The sequence below is a fragment of the Hyperolius riggenbachi genome, chromosome 7 (genome assembly GCF_040937935.1).
Source record: "Hyperolius riggenbachi isolate aHypRig1 chromosome 7, aHypRig1.pri, whole genome shotgun sequence".
Classification (NCBI taxonomy): domain Eukaryota; kingdom Metazoa; phylum Chordata; class Amphibia; order Anura; family Hyperoliidae; genus Hyperolius; species Hyperolius riggenbachi.
This window is the reverse complement of record NC_090652.1, coordinates 125532859-125545418: the sequence shown is the minus strand read 5'-3', so window position 1 is coordinate 125545418 and position 12560 is coordinate 125532859. Positions and strand designations below refer to the sequence as shown.

The 12560-nt window shown below is 42.6% G+C and overlaps 1 protein-coding gene across 6 annotated transcripts in view; it reads left to right on the top strand.

Annotated features, from left to right (window-relative positions):
• Positions 1–12560, top strand: part of TRRAP (transformation/transcription domain associated protein) — a 265491-nt gene that overhangs the window by 208692 nt on the left and 44239 nt on the right. For all 6 annotated transcript variants that reach the window (XM_068244615.1, XM_068244613.1, XM_068244614.1 and 3 more), the window contains one exon: positions 10555–10645. In XM_068244615.1, the coding sequence (XP_068100716.1) occupies positions 10555–10645 (91 nt within the window). The remainder of the gene's footprint in view (positions 1–10554; positions 10646–12560) is intronic.

The following is a 12560-nucleotide window of genomic DNA, read 5'->3' as shown; positions in this document are numbered from 1 at the left end:
TCATAATTAACAATTCTCTGGTCTTGGGGTACTTTGTACAGTGCAAAATCTCAGGCACAGTTCTGTGTATATCCCCTGATAGCCTAGCAAGTTCATAAAACTGTTTGATTTTGTGCGATACAAGGCTTCTGCTGCTGAACAAGCATTCTAACTGAAAGAGTTAAAGGGAACCTGAAGTGAAAAGTGGAAGTGGATGGAGGCTGCCATATTTATTTATTTTAACCAAAACCAATTGTCTGACAGCCCCTGCTGATCCTTTGGCTGCTGTAGTGTCTGATCTTGTTAGTGACTAATCTTGTTAGATCTGACAATGTCAGAAACACCTGATCTGCTGCATGCTTGTTCAGGGTCTATGACTAAAGGTATTAGAGGCAGAGGAGCAGCAGGACAACCTGGCAAATGGAACTGCTTAAAAAGGGAACCATGCCAACAATTTTTTCTGCAGTCTGTCCTGGTTTGTAATAGCTATAGGAACTGCCATGCCATGTTCCCCCTCACCCCCTTTCTATGCGCCCAATATTTATCCTCCCATTATTTAATCACCTGAACAAGCATGCAGGTAAATCTCAAAAAACTAGAATATCATGCAAAAGTCAATTTATTTCAGTAATTTAATTTAAAGGGAACTAAACACCCTTTTTCCCCCTGCAATTTCTCCTGGTTTCTAATAGCTATAGGAGCTGCTATGTTCCCTTCTCCCCTTCCAGCCAGCCTTATTTACAGAAGTCACAGCTGCTACCTTCACATCTTCCCTCTGGATAAACTCTCAGGGCCCGTTTCCACTATCGCGAATCTGCATGCGTTGCCAGCATGCGGATTCGCACAGCCAATACTAGTGGATGGGCCTGTTTCCACTTGTCAGTTTTTCTGTGCAGGATTTTTCTGCATGGCATAGCCCTCAGAATTTGCCTGCGTGTGGAATGCAGGCGAATCGCACGCAATGTATTTAATAGGGAAATCGCATGCGTTTTTTGCTGCGAATTCGCATGCGATTTCGCATAGGTACCCATGTTAATTCACACAGGCAGTGACATGGTTAAAATCGCATCACCCTAACCTATGCGAAATCGCGGCAAAAAACGCATGCGGAATCGATTCCGCAACGCTATAGTGGAAACGGGCCCTCAAGCAGGTGTCCGAATTCCCCCCCCCCCCCCCCCCTTCCCTCCTCAGTTGATGAAAGGTATTGTTTATTTCTTGCTAAAGCATGCAACAAAACAATTACATTAGTCCGTAGCTGCCTGAAATCTCTGTGTTCGGCTGAAGTAGTCTAAAAAAAAAAACCTCTGATAAACTTTAAATGTAAAAATAAAAGGTAAAATTGATTTTTTTTTTTTATAGTAATGACTCATTTTTGACATGCATTTTTAATGTGCTATTGAGATGCACTGGGTGCTAAACGTGGTGCTCGGTTCACTTTAAAAGGTGAAACTTGTATGTGAAATAGGCTCATTACATGCAAAGTGAGATATTTCAAGCCTTTGTTACAATTTGGATGATTGTGGGTTACATCTTATGAGAACCCCCAAAGCAAAATCTCAAACCATTAGAATATTGTGAAAATGTTCAATATTCTAGGCTCAGTGTCGGACTCTAATCCGCTAAATAATTCAAAACGCCTGCAAAGGGTTCCCATTTTACATATTAGTGTCACCTTTAATTGCAAGTTTAATTGCTGAAATAAATGGACTTTTGCCAAATATTTAAATGTTTACCTGTATGCAGATCAGGTGTTTCTGACATTGTCAGATCTCACAGGATTAGCTGCATGCTTGTTTCAGGTGTGTGATGCAGATACTACTGAAACCAAATAGATCAGGGCTGCCAGGCATCTAGTATTGTTTAAAAGGAATGAATGCAGCCTCCATATCCCTCTCACTTCAGTTGTCCTTTCATGCAGCAGGGACACTAAACTATCCCAGAAAAAAGAACACCTATATAAGTAGATAACTACTTGTTCTACTTACATAACAGATGTATTGTACTGTCCATGTTGTGATTTCAGTGAGTTTTATATAGTTAATAAAGAGAATCCTGTTCCTGGCATTTGCAATCTTGGTTCCCTATGACTGAAGCCAATACTGATGTCATTTCTTCCCTTACTTTTTTTTCTCCTGGAAACTGCACTGTCATAGCTAGCTTGCTTTGTAAACACGTCAGCAGCTCACTGAACTACCCCAATCATTGAGGAGCAGGAATGTATGAGGGGTGATGACAAGCTTCCTTCTCGATAGCAATGGCAAAATAGAGCCAGATTGACTGAGATAAGATTTATTACAGCAGAAACATTTCTAAATGGAATGGAGTGGGAGTGCTTGCTATGCAGGGTAAGGTTGCAGGCTGCATGGTAAAGCAGTGTTCGGGATCAGAATGATGGGAGCTTTTCCCGTTGATCTGACAAGAAAATTACATTGTGTGCACCAGTCCTAAGCAGGGCTGTGGAGTTGGAGTCAAGGAGTCGGAGCAATTTTGTGTACCTGGAGTCGGAGGTTTCATAAACTGAGGTGTTGGGAGTCTGAGTCAGATGATTTTCGTACAAAATCCATAGCCCTGGTAAGTATTAGACTGAAGAGTCAGAGCCATTTTGAGTACCTGGAGTCGGAGTCAGTGGTTTCATAAGCTGAGGAATCAGAGTTTGGGTCAGATGATTTTTGTACCGACTCCACAGCCCTGTATTAAAGACAGAGCAGTGGGTAAATGGAATTTGATTTTGTGGCCGACAATGCCTCTTTAAAGGGATACTGTAGGGGGGTTGGGGGAAAATGAGTTGGTTACCCGGGGCTTCTAATGGTCCCCCGCAGACATCCTGTTCCCGTGCAGCCACTCACCGATGCTCCGGCCCCGCCTCCAGTTCACTTCTGGAATTTCAGACTTTAAAGTCTGAAAACCACTGCTCCTGCGTTGCCGTGTCCTCGCTTCCCCTGATGTCACCAGGAGCGCACGGCGCAGGCACAGACCATACTGGGCCTGCGCAGTACGCTCCTGGTGCCATCAGCGGGAGCGAGGACACGGCAATGCAGGCACAGTGGTTTTCAGACTTTAAAGTCTGAAATTCCAGAAGTGAACCAGAGGCGGAGCCGGAGCATTGGGGAGTGGCTTCGCGGGCACAGGATGTCTGTGGGGGACCATTAGAAGCCCCAGGTAACTTCAACTCATTTTCCCCTGACCCCCCTACAGTATCCCTTTAAGCATTTGAAAAGCTGCACTGTCCTCATTCTGTGACAAGAGTCACCATATAGTGAAGCGCCACTTTAGTTCTTGCTCAGAAATTACGTTATTTCAGGTGCATAGAAGTGTGGCAGCGCGCCGATATTCTTTCTTTGGTCCCTTTTGTGAAGTTTCCCATTCATGCTAACCTCCCTTATTCTAGATGTGAGTGCTGAAAATTATTGTGATTTACAAGTAAAATGTAAAGCACCTCCTCAACTACAACCTTTTTTTTGTCTAAATAATCAGTTATTTTCTGTGACTTTGCAGCACTGAATACATAAATTGAGGCTGCTTTCATGCACTTGCCCTACGCACATGGCATATTAACCAACCAGCATGTTATTTGCCCATTAGGCTTTGCCTTGTGTTTAACACAACAAACGGGAGTGTGTAAAAGGCCAATTTTTTATTATCGGTCCACAATCATGGCAATCTACTGTTTTCACGGCGCCGATTTGTTCCTTTCCCCTATGGTGCATAGAGAACGTACATTGAGTGAGAATCCTGCCCTTTTCATTATGCCAATGGTTGTCATGGAAACACTGTCCTTGTTATAAATTACATTCCCGCGTCCTGCCTCACGAGTGACATGATTTGTGCATATTTTATGAAGCCTTGTTAGTGGAATAGTGCTTATGACAAAACGCTCCACCGCAAGACGGTCCAACTTCATCAGTATGCGTACATGGCAGTTTAACCCTTGTGTTGCCGGAATTGCTCTTCCTCTATGCTTTGCTAGGAAAAGAAAACCCCATCCTCTTAGTATTGGTGTCTAGTTGTGCACCAGTGGCAGAATGACCCATCTGTAATCTGTGCGCTGTTGAAGGAGCCCTGAAGTGAGAGGGATGTGGAGGCTGCCATATTTATTTCCCTTTGAACAATGCCAGTTGCCTGACACCCTGCTATCATCTCTGGAACAGTAGTATCTGAATCACACACCTGTAACAAGCATGCAGCTAATCCAGTCAGAAGCATCGATTTGCAAGCTTGTCCAGGGTCTATGGCTAAAACTGTTGGAGGCAAAGGATCAGGAGGATGACAGCCAGGCAACGGTTATTGCTTAAAGGGTTATAAATATGGCCACCTCCATATCCTTCTCAATTCAGGTGTCCTAAAGTAAAGTGGACTTCTAGGATCATTAGAAGAAAGCTCTGTAGAGACCAAAGTGAAAATTAACAATTTGCTGCTGAGGGCTGTTTTTGTTCATTGCTCTTAGTTTGTCATGGCAACAGCGTTTTTAATCCTCAATGCTAATTGGCTGTAACAGTTTTGTAACCTGCCCATTATTTTACAGGAAAGCAGCCAGTTGGTACTTTGTGTGACACAATCATGGCTGGCTCACTGCAGGTGCCTCCCAGAGCAGACAGCAGTAGACTAATGAACAAGCAAACAGACTCTTGGCATCAAGGCTGGATTTATATTTCTTGTGTGCTTAGGCCAAGTATGTTGGAGCCTTTCCAAGTGCAGCAGCGCCCTTCCCATTCTATGTGCAACTTCCTCTCCCATGTGTAACATCCATGTCCTGCAGTCTCTCTGTCATGCACAGCTCCCTTGGACATCACCCTTTTTATGTGTTGTTTCCTATTTGCAGCCGCCTTTGTAGCAACCTTTTTTTCATGTCCAGGTGCCCCTTGGGCTGCAGCCACCCAAGACCCAGGCCTTTTGTGGCCTTCCCAGAAATCTGGCCGTGTGGGAAAGCATGGATCAAACATGCATGTCCATCTCCACCCTCTCCTGGGTTTAACAGATTAATTTCTGAAATGCATAATATTAATTACTGGGCTATCATAGCAGACTGGTAAGCTTCCCTGTCTCTAGTCTGGGACAATTTCTGTTAACACACTCGGAGCCAGGACAAGGTCGTCCAGCTCCCAAGGCTGAGACCCCAAAGTGCGCCCCTCCACCCCTACCACCCCAGCCGACACACACTGATTGCTATTAGACTGTGGTGCCCCTAGCCCCCCCCCCTCCCCCCAACATCATAATCTCTAGTTATCTGCCTTGCAGTCACTTCCATGTATCCCCTTTTCTTATTTCTCTCTGCTTCAAACACAATAGGGAAATTATAGCTGAGTGAGTTGTGGGCCCCTTCCTACACTGCACCCTGAGGCTGGAGCCTCGCTCGCCTCTGCCTGGCCCTAAGCACACTCATAAGACTGGCCCACAACAATTGTGCTGTCAAGAATACATGAAAGACATTTCTTTTGCATTACTGCAAAGACAAAACTTGCTGTTACAGTCAACTTATTTGTCCTTAAGTAGGCATGACGCTGCCCTATAGTGATATTGGCTTCTTTTTTACACTTAGGATATTTTCTGCTTTTGGTGATGCAGTTATGCGGAGTAAGGTTACTCTCTAATGGGCACTGCCAGCGTGCAGCACTGGGTACACTGGGAATTGTGGCCTCATTTATAGACTCGGTGGTGTCATTATGCCTGCTGCTTTTCCCTTCTACATCTTCAGCACGTCGCCGGTATCTCGCTGCGCTGATCACATTATGCTGCGTCTTGCTTTTATACGGAAAGATGATCGAAGGAATGCTCTTTAATTGACCCTTAGCACAAGGTTTTGGGAGGAAGTGCTGACAAGACACATTGGACACTGTTGCTGTTTGCCATGCTGAGAAGTGACATTGACTAAGTGTTAATGTGCAGCCAAGTCAGTAATGATGAATTTTTCTTTTTTCTGTGGAGTCACTTGGTGTAATTTTTTTTGAAAGTCTTCAAGTTATTTCAGTTACAGAAACTTCCAGCTTCAGCAGACTGGGAAACTGTACTTGTTAAAAGCAATTTTATTTAGTTAGAGTTTTGGAATGTATGTTTCACAAACTATCACTTTAATACAAAAAAAAATTAACAAAATAAAAAGTTCTCACTCAAACTCTTGCCAGGCTTGGCAACCAGACGTATTTATGGCTGCTCCCGCGCAATAGAACTTGCCGCCTCATCCCTTTAAAGAGTAACTGTTAGGCATTAAATACAAAATTAATTTTCTAGTGCAGGATGTTACAATAGTCAAGAGGATGCTAACCAGGCAAATCCAAACTTTAAAATCAATCTTACTGTGCTCCTTCTCTCTCCATGCCCCCAGGCTCTAAGATGGTACGCAGACTAAAACAGAAGCAAAAGAGAAGTGACATGCTATGTTGTATTAACCTGATTGGCTGAAGCTTCTGTCACTCACCTCTCTGCACTGTGATTGGCCGCCTGCTCTCCCCTTCACTCTCTGTTTCAGCTGTATTAGTGCGCAGGGAGGGGGCCAGATGCTTTCTCCTGTCACTGTCCTCTGCCCCCCTCCTCTAGAAGCATGTGGGCTCCCTCTCTGCTGCATCTGCCGCCTGCAGAATTCTCCCTCTTTCCTGTGCTGAATATTGGGGAAGGATAAAGGAGCTGCACACAGACTCCCTGAATAATGGTTCCAGGCGCTGCAGTTCCCTTCTACACTCTCTGCACTGCCTCTGGTGGTAGTGCAGAGAACAGATGGGAACGCCAGCACTTGGATACATTATAAGGCGAGTCTGTGCCTGCTGCCTTTATCCCCCCCCGCTGTGCTCTGAATCAGTGCGGGGAGGAGGGGGATGCGGAGAGGGGGATTCTTTAACCTGGAGGGCACAAGGTGGCCCCTGCCAGGAAAATAATATAAATTGAAAATTAAAAGAAACCAAAACGTGGACAGTGCATTACATCTGATATGCAAGTAGAGCAAGCATTTATCTACTTACATATGTATTTTTTTGTGGGGGGCATATGATGGCTAACAGTTGTTCTTTAAAGGATATCCAAGGAGAAAAAAAAATCAGTTTATCTTACCTGGGGCATCTTGCAGCCCCCTGAAGTCATCCTGTGCATGTGCCGTCCTTCCGAGACCCTCCAGACATTAGCCGCAACCCCCTCACACTAGCCAATGAGTGCACAAACAGGATTTCTTGCATGCATTACCAATGTGCGGTGGGGTCCATTTCAGCATGAACATCACATCAGCAGCTCTGACACAATTAACCCTATAAGAAATCACATGCTAAAGTGTTCTTGGGCTTGTTACATTGCAACGTGCGTAAATGCTTTCTGTACTGTGAATGGTAACCTGAAAGCCGATGGACTTTCATGTTACCATGTTGTTTTACAGAGTGTGCGGGATTTTATAACTGGCAGTGCCACACACAAGTGTAAAAGGACTCTTGGCGTTGTCCCTACCTTTAACTCTTTAAGGTCTCTTGCGCACTGAAAATAACAAATCCGATTTGTAATTCCAATTTGCGATTTACGATTCCGGTTTTCCCTGGATGCTATCAACACAAGAAGAAAAATGCAGCCTGTAGGGCCGATTAATAATCAAAATCGCATGTAAAATCGAGTCAATTTCCGATGTATTTATTTCTTATATGATCCGATTTTTGATTCAGATTAAAACACGAAGCAGTATGCAGTATTTTTTTTTAATCTGATTCAAACATCGGATAATATTTAAAAAAACGGAATCACATGTATTGTGCAAGAGGCTTTAGACAGGCTCTCAAAATTCCTTAAAGCGGACCCAAACCAAACATTTTTTTTAATTCAAAATATTTAGTTGGACCACTCTAATACAAATAAATAAATAAACACTCCTTCAAGCCTATGAGCATTTCAGTGCATGCTTTTCACCCTTCTCTTTTCAGAACTAGTGTTATACAGGTGGCAGCCATTAGCAATTACCCCTTTGCCAGACCCCACCTATTCCACCAGTTTGCCGGATTCTGTCCCGGCAATATGAAAGGAAGGGAGATGTTCCTCCAATAAATGTAAAATATTTTATATTTGTCATCATGCAGCTGAAAAAAGGCTGCTATTTATTATTATAAGTTAGAAAATAGATTTGGGTCCACTTCAAGGATAGTCTACACATCTTCCTCTAAGCCATTCATTACTGATATGCCACAGTTCCATTTCATTTGTCGGTTGGATCCTAATGCTCCTCTTCTCTTCTCACACATTAGATTTATAGTAGGTGAGAAAAATGATTAATATCTCCCTGAAATCAGTCATTTACCTGGTCTGCCATGTTTCACCACTCAGTATTCAGTCTGATTTAATCAGAAGGCTCATCTAATATTTATTGCAACACATCTCGCTTTGCACATTGATGTAGAGAAGAACGGCCTTCAGTGTTTGGTTTGTAAAATTGTCAAAACATAATCTCAAGGACCTAATTATTGTGATAGATTTTTATTAGTGGAGCCGATATTTTTATTACGGTAAGTAAAATGGCTGATCTAAAGGTGGCCACACACGATGCAATAAAAAGATTCTACACCAATGCAATAAAAATGATCAAAATTGAAAGGGACTTTGGGCACAATAAAAACGATCATTTGTGCAGAAAAGGCACATTTATTTATTTTTACATGAGCAAGCAATCTCATCTAATTTGCCTCCCCCCCCCCCCCCCCCCTATAAAAATCGGTTGATGGGGCTGAATTCTCTGTTCAACTTTTATGAATATTTAATGGTGCCAGTTAAATTACCATTTTCTTGGTTTATAGACTAAGAGTTTTCAGTCATTCTTTTTTCCATGATTGGTGAAAAATGTGCATGTGATACCTTTTGTCATATTTTTCAAATGATCCAATCAATCAGAAAAATTAATTGTAATTCTCGAATTGAAAAGAAATATAAAAATTGAATTGTGTGGCCACCTTAATAGAGAAATATTGTGGCCAACTTAGATTGGCGGCCTGAATAGAGAGAGTCCTTTTCTTTACCAGTATTATACTATGTTCGGATAATGTATCCACTTGAGATGAATTTATTTACCGTATTTATTATGCAGCTCTGCTTAATATGTCGTTGCTTTGTCCCTCCATCTTGCTGCTTAATGCCCTGTTTGGAACTCTGGTCACTTGCCCCCTTAGTACGCACTCTGACACCTCTGTGTGTTGCAGCAGTCGCTAGGGTCATGTGCAGTTCTGATTCTTTCTGAATTGTACAGCCATGAGGGAGCATGGTACACAGAGCATGCAGAGCATATACTGTGCATGTGCCGGACTTCAGCCGGTCACAGGCAGGAATGGGGGATAGAGCAACAAGACAGACTGGGGGCCGGACAAATAGAGTACCCTGGAGTGGTCTGACGAGTCTCTAGAACACTGAGGTAAATGTATATTAAAAACTTTTTTTCCCCATGGCTACACTTTAAAGAGACACTGAAGCGATTAAAACAAATATGATATAATGAATTTGTTGTGTAGTACAGCTAAGAAATAAAGCATTAGGAACAGAGGCATCTGTCTAATATTTGTTTCCAGTACAGGAAGAGTTAAGAAATTCTATGAAAATAGCCATTGAGCTCCACCGCTTGAGAGAGCTCTGACTTCTGATTAGGTTATCTCAACTGTATTGTGTTTTTCTTTTGCAGAGAACAGTTCAGGACAGGTCAAAAGTTCACTGCCTGTTCTGTAAAAACATGTAGAATGCTGTGTAATGTGTAAACTGCAAATATTAGAGAATCATGCAATGTTATGAAAAAAAGCTGTATAACTGAAAATAAAAATATGAGCATATTTTTATTTTGCTAACAAATGTTCTAGTCATTACCCCTACTACACAACCAATTCATGATATCATTTTTTTTTTTTCCGCTTCAGTGTCTATTTAAGTGACAGCAACACCCAACCGCATTGTTCCCTCCTTACCCCACAGGCTGTACGCTGATTCATTGCCTGCAGCGCCATTTTCCCTTCACCGTAGAAACACCGCACCAGTTTTACACGTTTGTACACCGCTCATGCACCTCAGTGTCGCCTGGAGGAGTTTGCTCTATTCTGACAGGAGGAGTTTGCTCTATTCTGACAGGAGGAGTTTGCTCTATTCTATCCCCCCCCCTATTAACTCCTATACTCAGATTTACAGATTGCTGCATTGCAAAGAGGCAGCAGTGCAAAGTATAAGGGTAACTAAATTGCCTTCAACCAAACCTGGCTGTTGGTTGTGTGACTAATGGGAACATTACGCTGTAAGCTCATTCAGCTGCAGGGACTGATTAGAATGGTTCGCTGTTCCAGGTACAATTCTGCTCAGTATTTTAATGCTGTATAAATTAATAAACTGTAAAAGAAAATATTTACTGTGTAACTGTTTTTTTTCCTGTAGCTTCCTCCGTTCCAGATTTTCCTCAGTGCACATATTTCTTCTTCCCTTCCACCTAGTTCAGTTGAAATGACAGAGCACGAGCATGGCGGCCAAAATGGGCCATAATCCTAAAGAAAACTGTCTCCATTTCAGCTATTTAACAGCATAACAGTGGCATTTTTCATTTCTCTCCAGAGCCGAAATGGCAGTAAAGTCTGTTCTGTTTGTCTTGCTCAGGTTGGCAGGGTTTATCCTCAAGCTGTGTACTTCCCCATCCGGACTCTTTATTTAACGCTGAAGATCGAGCAGAGGGAGCGTTACAAGAGCGGTGAGTCTCACGCGTACCAGAATCAAATCTCTTGATTTTACACATTTATTGCACCAGGGAAGGAAGTAATTTCATGCTTCCTCTTTGTGCGCTGACACTGCGTCGGGGGGAAGAGACTAGAAAATATGGCTCGCCACCAAGGGAACATTTTTCTCCTGCAGTTTCTTTAACAGGGTTTATACAAGGTGGTCACAGAGTCTACTTCACATTAGGAAGCAATTTAATGCTGGCCAGTATCAAACTGATCTATTTTGTGGCTTATAACAACAATTCTTCATGGATGTGACACCAGTTTGATCCTACTGCTGTTTAAACAGAGCTATATTTGAGTAAGGAAAAACGACTAAAAATAAGTGCATTCAATTGGTATTGTCAATACTGTAAACTTGTGTGCCAAACTTTTGTGCCAGAAGATCATTACATTTCTATATATTAATTGTGAATTAAAGAGGAACTTTAACCCAGAATTGTACTTCATCCCAATCAGTAGCCAATACCAACTTTTACAGAAGTAATCTTTACTTATTCTCAAATACCTCATCGGGGGAGTCTAAGTGGCTGATATTGTGGTCAAACCCCTCCCACAGTGTAATATTATGGCCATGGCCCTGACAGTTGCTTGTCTGTGAACCATGTTGCATTGTGGGAAATAACTGCTATTTCCAACTGCCAAGCAAGCAGCATCTTTCTCTGTTAGATCTCTCACTAAACTTACATCCCGCAAAGGTCACCTGGCAGGACCAAAGATGTCACCACCAACAATACATTTCCGAATGTAAATCAGGGAGAGGAAAGGTTTTGCAATGAGCAAACACCAAGTAAATTATTTATTAATTTATTTAAAAAAATAGGCATATCTGTATGCTCAGGACTTGCAAACTCTTGCTCACTGACTCTCTCCCTACAATTTGATCATCTCCTTCCACTGACATCACCTGCCAGCAGTAAAGAAAAAAAAAAAAAAAAGTCACCATGTGATAAATGTCAGAATGTAACTCAGGGTGAGGAAATATTGTACAATGTGGAAACACGGACTAAATAATTTATACATATTGTAAAAAGTAAGTACTTTTTTTTAATTACAATTTTTTTTCACTAGAGTTCCTCTTTAACTGCCTCTTGGTCATCACTCCCCAGGGTGCTGTAATAAAAAAAAAAAAAAAGCAAATGTACAGAATAACTTTTTCTGTGTAAAGAATTAACAAAGTTTGACAGTTCTATAGGACAAAGCAAGACTTATTGCATATGGTTTGGCCCTCAACTACCCTACTCCACTTTCATACCCCATGAGTAAAATACAGTTTTCTGCTTCAGAAAGAAAAGTACACACCTCCCAGCCTAATAAAATACCATATATACTCACATATAAGCTGACCCATGTGTAAGCCAAGGTACCCACTTTTCCCTCAGAAACCAGGAAAAAGTGAGTTTCTCGCGTATAAACCCCCTCGCCAATATAGCCCCCTCCACAGTAGCCTGATGTTCCCCCAGTACATGTCAGCCCCCCTCCCCTTAGACGTGCCCCAGGATCATACAGCTGTCTCAAGAAGCCACTAGATGGCGTCACAGATATGAGACACAGTGATTGCCCCACAGGAAGAATCCATGATCATTGCACCGCTGACACGTTGATTGCACGCTCCGCTCCACAAGCCGGGACACAGGTGGTCTTGAGCAGCACACCCTGCACGCCATGTTGCAGGGGATGGAGGACAGGGACACAGCAGGATGCAAGCCGGTAAGAGCAGGATCACTAGTGCACAATCATTACACTCCTCTGCCAGTAACAACCTGCTCCACCATCTGTTTTGCTCCACTGGCTCGCATATAAGCCGAGGGGGTAACTTTTCAGCACAATTTTTATGCTGAAAAATTATGCTTGAACGTGAATGTATACAGTATGTATATTTGTGAG